The sequence below is a fragment of the Aythya fuligula genome, chromosome 4 (assembly GCF_009819795.1).
Source record: "Aythya fuligula isolate bAytFul2 chromosome 4, bAytFul2.pri, whole genome shotgun sequence".
Classification (NCBI taxonomy): domain Eukaryota; kingdom Metazoa; phylum Chordata; class Aves; order Anseriformes; family Anatidae; genus Aythya; species Aythya fuligula.
Genome location: NC_045562.1, coordinates 28,179,790 through 28,190,106, shown reverse-complemented (window position 1 = coordinate 28,190,106; position 10,317 = coordinate 28,179,790). Strand labels below are relative to the sequence as shown.

The following is a 10,317-nucleotide window of genomic DNA, read 5'->3' as shown; positions in this document are numbered from 1 at the left end:
CATGTTGGTGTGAATAGATCCTTGCTGTCCTGAAGAGGTCCCGCCCTGCTACAGAAACAAATTCCAACCCAGCATGAAATCCCTGAAAGTTTTAGCATATCCACTGCACCTAAAATGAGAAAGGGTGCATTGGCTAATACTGTAATCCTTAAAGAGTTTAAAGACTGCTTCCAACCTGCTGTAATCTCTTTTGCTGCCGACTTTAGCAGACAATGTCTCATTTTGCTTCTTTTTCTGCTGTCTGAATAAATATTTCCAAGGGAGAGGACGAATTTCAGCTGAAGTCTTTCTCCGATTCTTACATTTAACTTTAAGCTCAGTTGCACATGAACTTGAGTGCCACAACAGTGTTTGGAAGTTGAAACTTTCAGTATAAAATGACTGCAAGTTGTTCTGCTGCTTACTCTTCGGTGTGTTTTAAAATTGTGCAGTAATCTTGCTGGATGCCATACATCTGTTTTCAGAAGCCTCAAGTACTTTTTTTCCTTTATTTGAATTCTATGCTTGTTCAAGAAAAGAACAGCGTGAATTAGTCTCCTGTAAACTGTCAAAATAGGGGATAAAGTACTTTCAATGGGGTCATGATACTACAGCAGGTTAAAGAACAAGCTGGCTAAAGAAGCGGGGTTACTGTCACTTAGATGACAGCAAGAAACTTTCTGGTCATTTCAGAAAGACCTTAGTTGTCTTCCACAATTTTTTTTTGTCAGTCAACTATGCTGTGATTCATCAGGTTTTATTGTAAACAAAATCCCAAAGAGAATGGAGATGCAGCTAGTAATTTTAAGTGTCTAACTTGCTTCCACTATAATGAGATTTACTTGTTAATGAATAGGTTTACACTTTTAGAAATGATGGCTTTGCAGATTACCTTAAACACGTGCAGTTATGACGCATTCCTTAGTACTGGCATGGTTTTCTGAAAACCTTGTAAAGTCTCCTCCACAATTATAAACAGAGAAATGATTTGGTTACTCACATATCTGTTTTCAAATAAGAAGCTGTTACATTTCCAATTCTGCAAGTGGATAACTGGAAAATTATTTTATATGAAGAGGAAGTGGCATCATTTGAAAGGTTTGAACATCAATCCAACTCACCTGGAGTAACTTACAATATTAATACGTATTTCAGGTGTATTCAACCACCAAGATTTTGTGTCTGGTCTGGCCAGATGACAGTCACTCACCACCAAATTACACGAGCAATTTCAAAACAGAGGAATAAAATGCTCTGAAAAAGACACTTTTTTTTTTTTTTTTTTTCTAATACTGCTACTTCCAGTAGTCCCTGAGCCTTTAAACCATTAAACACATTCACAAAGAAATATCTAATAGATAAACTCCACTACATCTTAGGCCCAGCACCCTTCATATTTGGAAGGATGTGATGACTCACTTAACTGGAGATGTTTGAATGTGTGAGGAGGAAATTCACCATTAGAAACTGCAAGACTTCTGTAGAAGGCTAGTCTGCTGGCGATTATGGCAGATTCCCCCTCTGAATGAACCTCTCTACTCTCTTTACTCTGGTTCTTTACTTGCTTGTGTGCTTTTCCTTGTTTACCTAAATACAAGACCAAAAAAGAACTTTAAACTTTTTTTTTTTTTAATATATATTATGTTCAGGCCCTGGACTTGTCCAAGCCAGCATGTAACTCCAAGTCAATACCTGCTGTTGTGCCTTGATGGTAAACATCACAGGTATGAGTAGCTAATCACAAAATGTGTTCTTCATGTAATTCACCCTGTTGGACACAGTATTATATCTACATTCATTCATCTATTGCACCCTTTAATGCTATTCACACCTCATTTTTATATGAGAATGCTCAAAACATGAAATTAACAACTCAACTGTTGAATCTCTAATACCTCAAGTTTACCTGTACAGAGGGAATCCACTGATGTCCTTTTCTTAGTCAGGAAGATAAAAACTAACTTTTCAGAGCAGGGAGACAAAAACTACCATCCTTTCAAGATATCTAAGTATATTCTCTTCTCTCTACCTGTCTATATCATGAATCATAAAAAATAAAACCCAAAATACCTTTCATTGTCCCTGTGTCATCCTTTCAGAATTTGATAATATGCAATTTACTTTTGTGTGATTTTGCAGTAAACAGCATTTTTTCATTTATAGTTTTGGCTCAAAACTTTATATATCCAATTTATGAAAAAAAATCTAATTCACTCTTACAGAATAAAATAAACAGCTGAGCTGCTGTTCTAAATGCATTATCTACAATTTTTCTCCTCCCCATACTTGTTTTGCTGACAGCTATAGTTAAAAATATCTATAGCCTATGGAGATGTGAGTTTATACTGGTTGGAATTGCTTATTTAAAAAAAAAATAATCAGGCATATTCAAAAACAGTGCTACCCTTCAAATGGTTCAAATATCCTTAGTTGACACAGCTGCCCAAACATTAAAGCTCCCCTGGAGTCACACGGACATACATCTGTCACTTCACGAGGCTCAGAGTGGGTGCTGTGACACAGCTCTTTATACCTTGGTTCAGTTAATGCATGTCACTTGAACAGTTCTTTCAAGTGTGTCTTTAAGAAGATAAATAGGAAATACAACTTTTAGTAGTAAATAGATGAACGGTTTGGTTTTGTTTGTTTCCTGTAAACAAAGTGGTTCTAGCAGGTCTGTGTCTACTTGCCCAGCCATCCTTTTTTTTTTTTTTTTTTTTTTGTATAATAATAATTTTAAAAGTAATGCTGTTGCGTTGGTTTGGCATTGTCTGTTAAACCTGTCCTCTATTGCACTTTCTACACTTCCACTTTCACAACACTTGCTGACTAGCTGAGAAACTACTTCACAAATGGTCACATTCCATACAGTAACGAGTTGCCTTGCTGGATCCGTTTTCCTTCTAGGGTTTTGGTTTGTGTTCTTTTGTTTTTTAACTGAAAAAATGCACAGTCATTTCTACTCTCTTTCAGCATTAGTAGTGTAGAAAACACTATGCCTTATTCTGCAAGGAAGAAACAACGCTGTCTCTGTCAAACTGGCATCACCTCAGATGTCATTTCTTCGGCTGCCAGCTGAGAGTTTGTACCTGTCTGTGCTACTGGCACCACCACGGCGTCCTTGACATCCGAGCTGTGCGTGCATGAAGAGTTCTTCTCCTCCAATTTTTTGGCGGTGTCTGGGCAGTTCTGAACAAAGATCACTCTGTTGTAGGCTTTCAACCTGCGCCACAGCTGAACGTAAACCTTGCACTGCACATACATGAAGACGAGGCCCCCTGTGAATCCAATGGCCACCACTACGAGTTTTGTCCAAAATGGCCATTCAAGGACACCTTTGAAATAAAACATTTGTATTTATTACTGTTGTTACAATGGGTATCAAGTGCTTAATATCAGTAAAATGTTTTGAAAAGCAGCCAGGTGCTAAGAATACCCAGATATGTACATGCTAGTGGGGTGGCTGTGGCTCTAGTGGAAAACAGCAGCTGTTTCCTATCCCACAGGCAGAGGGCCAGACAAGAAACTACATCCGACTCCCACTCTTAACTGACTTCCCCACAATTTGGTCAAATAACAAATTCAAGACACGCTCGTAACAGAAGCTTAATGCTTGATATGATTTAAAAACAAACAAACAAACAAAAACATTTAATCCTCACATTCAATGGTTTACTTAAGCAAAAATACAAGTACCAGAACAGAGATAAATGAATGCCTAGAAACATTACGCACATCTTTACCATCTTTTTTTTTTTTTTTTTTTTATCATGCTAGAAGCATGACAGTGTTTATGGTTCCTGGAAGACCAACATTTACGATACTACCTGGTTCTAGCTTCCTTCTGAAGACAGGGCACAGTAAAAAATAAATAAATAATGGAAAGAGCTCCAACTCTTCCACCATCCATCTTCCTTGCCCTGTCTTTTTCCTGCTCTTCTGTCTGTGCACCCTCCCCCCCTCCCCCAAATCCATGTATATCAAAAAGGAGAAGTTTTATCTCTGTGCTAAAAGGGTATCTTTACATATCATTGATCTTTATCACTTGCACTGAATAAACAGCAATCATATTGATATTTACAGAAAAAAAACTATGGATGCTGACACTGAAAAACTAGAGATGAAAGTATTTGAACGTGGTTGTAATATGACTAATGTTAAGATGATTTACATGTGGTCTTACCAATTTAAAGGAACAAACAGTTGTATTAAGAACAGCCTTCCTCTCATTAATTCATGTCACCGTTAGCTGCTTTTTTCAATGATTCAGTAGCATAATATAAAGGAACAGCTATTATCCTTCCCATTACTCGCTGCCTCATTACATTTAAGGATTATGTATTATACACAAGAGTCAAACCTCTGTGTTTAGCTGTCAGTCTTTGAACAACCTAAATAGTTTTACTGGTCATACATGGAAGGTTTCTGACTAATCTTTTGCTCACAGAGTGCAGTATTCAAGGTGCCTTTCAGGTGCTGTATTTAACCCTAGACCTGGTAACCCAGAATCCTCAACAGCAAGTTTTTACTTGTAGCCAGCTGTGAGGCTCATATGAATCTGGCTACCTCCGTTATTGTTAAACAAGGTAGGAGCTGGGCTTTTAATTAAATAAGCAAATAGAGACCATAAGAATACTAATTATTGCAAAAGCTCTAAGTAGCTCTCACGCATCTTTGTTGATTTTTTAGGGTGAAGAATCATTCAGAACATTTGGCGAACACTGAATTGCATACAAGTCATAAATACATTTTGAACGTACCAGGATTAATTAACATGATCCTTATACATTTTATATAATGGAAAATATTAATGCTAGCTGTTTTGTTGTATAAATCCAGCTAATCCACAGCCTGTACCTTTCTCCTTTTTAATGAATAGGGTGGTTTATGTTGTACTCATAAGTAGAACTTCAAAGCCATTCCTAGTCCTGTCCTCAGGGTGTTGGGGGATTTTCTGTTTTGTTTTGGAGATGCAAAGCAGGTCTACCCATTTAGAGAAAAGGCAAAACAAGACTTTGTATTATACATTCATCTGTGACTTAGTGAGGCTTGTTACTTATTTTCCTCACATAGGCAAGAAAGGCAAGCATCAGGAGTATCATCAAATATTTATCTAACTAGCACGGCACAAAGCTCTGCCTGTTTTGTTTTCTGTGTTAACTAGAGAATACAGCACAAAGCTGGAGTCCCTCTACTAATTCCTAAAGTCAATCCAGATCAAAAAGAAAATCTTATCAATCTCCTTATGATAATCACATCTAAGACATGAATTTAAGACCAAATAGACTGAGACTTAACTCAAACTAAATGCAGACTTGAAATGTAAAACAGTAGATCAGCTTGCAATATAGTTTCCACACACAGTAAGCATACTCCAAAATGAAACCTACTTAATTCTAGTATTAAGTGTAAATTATCTATCCATCCTTTCCAAATACATGATAAATCTTGATTTTAAATTCTCTGGTTTTGCATGCAATAAATTAGAACATGACTTCCATGTGATCAGACTTTAGGTCAAGGAATAATACACCTGAATGTGACAGGCAGAACAGTTGTTGATTAGCACTAGCAGGGGAAGCACTGGATGAGAATCTTCCCTGAAAGGTCACTGGGAATGTGTGTGTCTTCACAAGGGTGAGTTGTTGCTCTAAGGTAAGAGGTTGTACTCTCTACCTCAGCTGGCACATTTCATCTAACTAGAGAAAGAAAAGTACAGGCTAGCATCATCACTCCAGTTAGACTCTGCCAGGCCCTGAAGTAAATGCTTCTGAGAAATTAAATCAGGTAGCTTCTTTCTTTCTCTTTCTCTTTCTCTTTCTCTCTCTCTCTCTCTCTCTCTCTCTCTCTCTCTCTTTCTCCCTCTCTCCCTCTCCTTTTTTTTTTTTTTTCCCCTCTTGAAATCACAGAACTGCAGGGGTTGTAAGGGAACTCGACAGATCATGTTCAATTTTATCCATGTAACTGAATATTTTGGGACAATGTTTGCGGCAGTGTTCTGAGTTCCGAATTTCAGGATTGAAGATAAAAACTGTCTATATACTAAGGCTAATAAAAGAAGCACTTTGTTTCTGCTTTGTTAATACAGATACAACTGGAACATGGTCTCTTGGAATTTCTTAATAGGAAGCTTGTCAATAAAAGGGCTCTATCCTGTTTTACAGGATACAGAGGTTCAAGTGGATAATATAAATAAATTGATATTTTGTGAACTGAGCTTGCACTGGCTTTGATTTTGGCTCATCTTTTTTTCTAAGCCTTAGAAATACCTTGATAATGGGAGATTAACCAAAGAAGAACAGCAGGCTAGTTAAGCTGTTGTAATGGTTACACTTAGCTGAGATCTCTCTGCAGGGGCATAAAGCAACCTTTTACCACAGATGTGTTCGTTACTTCTCTATTAAAGTATTTGATGGAGCCATATATCAATGAGGTGTTAACGTGAGAACTGAATGTGACTGGTTACGTGGCTGCACTTCAAATCCACCCACTGCGTTCATTATCAACAAGACTGAAGAAGATAAAAAACACTTACCATTATCATTGCCTTGTTTAATTTCCTCAGCGGTTCTATCAATTAAAACGTACAATGACCAAACAACACAGGTAATTGCAATTACATGGAATGTGACTGAACAAACTATTTTCCTCCTCTCACTTGTCGTCATCTGTAGTTTCTCCCACTAAATAAAAAAAAATAAAAATGAGAAACAAAATCAGATTAGTGAAATTTTACATTAAACTGATTAGGCCATTCTAGCTCTTTCTGCCAAAAAAAAAAAAAAAAAAAAAAAAAAAGCAAGCCTTAATAGACTTAACAAACCCTTTTATTTCAATAATATACAGAACAGTAGTATGTGCATTGTCATGGTAAAATTCATAATGATCTCATTTTCACAGATTCACAGGAATGAAGAATTAGGAAGGAGAGCTCCATTCTTTCTGTTTGCTTGTGAATGACATCTGAAGTAATTTCACTGCAGTACAGCCATAACACAGTAATAGACAAGTAAAAAGATGAATATTTATTTTTAACTTTTCCTGGTGCACACTTCTGGAGAGAAGAGAAGAAAAAAAAAAAACACATTACCTTGCAATATTTAAACTATTCCTAAGCATTCTCAGTTTCTTAAAATTAAAGGAGTTGTGGAACAGCCTTCCCATAAAATAATAGCATGAAAAATATTTTTTCCCATAAAGAACAGCTGCATTTGAGGATTAAATTCAATAAACTTGAGAAGATGATTACATGGAAATGATCATACATGATAACAGTCTCAGTAACTCCAGAAGTATCTTCCAGGCATATGTTTGCAAATTATGGCACTAAATCCAGGCATGTGTTTGTGAATTACGACACTAAATCCTAGTTTAAGTTAGGGCTATTTTAGAACGAAACAGGCGATTCTCTGCATTTGAACAATGCAACTCTTGAGGCGATTTTTTAATCTTGCTTGTGAATACATATTTTTTTTTAGCATTTCTCTAAAATAAAACCTTTCTATACCAAAACGTTTGCCTTTGAAAACAGATGAAAGAATATGACATTTAAAAGCAAAATGCCTCAATCTGATGAATAATCTCACAGAGTCCATAGCTGGCATCTGATGAACAAAGCAAATGCAGACAATCTCACAGAGTCCATAGCTGGCATCTGATGAACAAAGCAAATGCAGACCATGATACAACAGTGCCACCTCTCTCACAGTCACGCTAATGCACGACTCGGCTGGTTCACAATCCAGGCCAGAGCACTGACCAGCACAGGAACACCCTGCTGTGCCAGCACGTACCTTTGGTGCTCTCAGGACAGGGTTCCTGCTAGCTTCCAGCCACCCTGGCCACTTCAGAGCACTGAGGTGGCAGAAACTTACTTTGAAAGGTTTGCTTTTGTTGTAGGCTGGTTGGGGTCTTCTGTTTTGTTTAGTTTTCTTTTGGGAAAATAACGATTTTCCCCAAATTGCTCATGGCCAGAGTTGGAGATGGCATCCTATACAGGGTAGGTCTCTAACCTGAACAGAAACGGCCACTCCTGGAGTCTGAACACTACTTGCTGTCCAGCCAGATTCCCACCAGGTACAATTGCTAGGAAAGCCGAGGAGTGTCCATGCAATGAGACCAAGAGGGCGAACTTCCAGCAGTGCTGCTGCCAGCAGCTAGCTTTAGAGCAGCACGTACTGGTCCAAACGCACACCATTCCTTAATGGCAGCTTACACGTTTTAGTCCTGTTGTCTCAAAATGAAATCTCTGTGGACTGTTTGCCAGAAATTTATGAGCACAAGGCTTAAATAACTAGAACCGAAAGATTTCCTGAGTAATACAAGAAGAGACAGAGCTAGCAGTTGATACATCATCACAGCTTCTGACATGTACTTAAAAGTGAAAAGTAAGCTTGTGGGATTTTGAATAGCAGTCTGGAGAAATGGCAAGCATTAAAAAAAGAGGAAATAAAACCCAGAACCTCGGGTTCATGTATTTCAGTGGTAAGAATTGAGACTGTGGCATTAACATTACAGCCTTATCATTACAGTGACCAGGTTACACAGCATTTGATCTGCAGACTTTGATCCTTTTTGCAATGAGAATTCAATTCAAGCCTTGCAACAGGCTTTCTTGCCAAAGAAAAAGTTGTCTTTGTCCACATGGAAGAAAGGATCCTGCCCTAACCCTTCGCGTAGCTTTGGATGCTTTGTGGAAGATCAATGGCTAATATAAAGAAGGAATTGTGTTCTCAAACAGAAAATTTTCTGTCGTCTCTTATACTACATTTTTGTTCTACTGGTGGGGAAATTCTGTGCTAAATTTTTCATTGTCATGCATATCTGCAGCTCATTATAGCTATTTTGCTCTCTGTCATGCACTGAAAAGCCTTAGATGGTTGACCTGAATGCCAAGTCAAAGAAGTCTTTTCCAAGTGGTATTTTAAAGTTTGGAAAGAAGAATATGCCATTAATCTAAATGTAAACATGTTGTAGGTGGAAAACAATGACAAAAACAAATGACCATCAGGCAGGATACGTAAATAAAGGCACAGCCTCGCAAACTTATGCTGATATTTGCAGGAAATGTGCATCATGAGATGTAGACAGTGGGAACAGGCTAAAGCCAGGCTTTTTTGCTAACATTCCATGATCGGATCCAGCTACACTGCAAGCCAAGACCTACTGGCCTCTGCTTCCTCTCTCTGCCCCCTTTTCTTCTCCCACGGGAGAGCAGGGCTGTATGTCTACTGCATCCACGCACGTGTTACTGCACCAGAAACCAGCAGGCTGGCAGGAGAATGGCAAAGGTCACTACACCATGGAGCTGGGATACCACGTGGAGCACCCCTTAATCCCAGCTGCAATAAAAAATAAAAATAAAAAGGGAGAGAAAGGAGCACAGGGAAGATCCCTGCTCAGGGACGGATGCAGGGGGGATGAGAGTACTTGGAAGCCTTTTACAGCTGCTTGGTGTCTCACAAAGCCGTGCGGCTGTTCTGCCCAGCTCTAGCTGCAGTCCCAGTTCTCCTCTGCCCCAGTCACAATGGTCTGAGCTCAGAAGGGGAAAAGGGGAAATTTAATTAAACTTAGTGCTCTAGTCCTGGTGAACCTTATGGTGGCTGAGGTAATTTTCTTGTCCTAATCACATATTTTAGCTTGGCTGAACAGAGAGTACTATGTGACTACTGTCATTCCCTCCTAGACGACTGATCTGCTAGCAATTTAAACCTGCAATTTAAGTTGCCCTGGAGCAGAAAAATGCAATTCACTCTTTTAGGATTTTTGCAATAGGCTTAAATCTAACATTTAACTGTCAGTGTTAGCACAGACTTGCGTGGATAAAAGCAAAATTATGTGAAGTAAAAACTACTTGAAAGTCCATAGCAAAGGCTTTGAGACAACAGTATATTGAGCAGTAAAAGCATCAGCCCCTTTTTCTTGTGCTGTGTTGTCCAGGGCTCAATATATGCTAAAGCTGGTTGGAGATGTTTGGCAGCTGCTACCATGTCACACAGCACAGGAATGCCTCCTTAATCCCCAATAAAGTCATCTCTGCTGTATTTTGCAGCTTCTGCAATTCTCATGGCTCTCTACATTTAGTCCATGATGGTAGGATAAAAATAAGCCGCATCACATTTTATTAGCTTCAACCTTGAGCTGGAAAAACTTACATCCATCAGGATGACACCTTGTGACATGCCATGGATAGGGTATCAGATGCCAGCAAGAACACAAAATAACAGAAGTGTTCAGATGCAACTTTCCTTGGAAACTTCCGTGTTAACACTCCTAAAGTGCTCTAGAGCCTAGAAGGTGTGAAAGAGACTGTAAGCGACAGAGAAGACATTTATAATG

At 38.5% G+C, this 10,317-nt stretch overlaps 1 protein-coding gene across 3 annotated transcripts in view; it reads right to left on the bottom strand.

Annotated features, from left to right (window-relative positions):
- Window positions 1–1,246: 1,246 nt before the first annotated feature.
- The window catches only part of MARCHF1 (membrane associated ring-CH-type finger 1), a 230,507-nt gene continuing 221,436 nt past the window's right edge, over window positions 1,247–10,317 (bottom strand). For all 3 annotated transcript variants that reach the window (XM_032186456.1, XM_032186458.1, XM_032186457.1), the window contains 2 exons: window positions 6,515–6,662; window positions 1,247–3,314 (listed from right to left, as the gene is read on the bottom strand). In XM_032186456.1, the coding sequence (XP_032042347.1) occupies window positions 3,013–3,314; window positions 6,515–6,662 (450 nt within the window). In that variant the 3' untranslated portion in view covers window positions 1,247–3,012. The remainder of the gene's footprint in view (window positions 3,315–6,514; window positions 6,663–10,317) is intronic.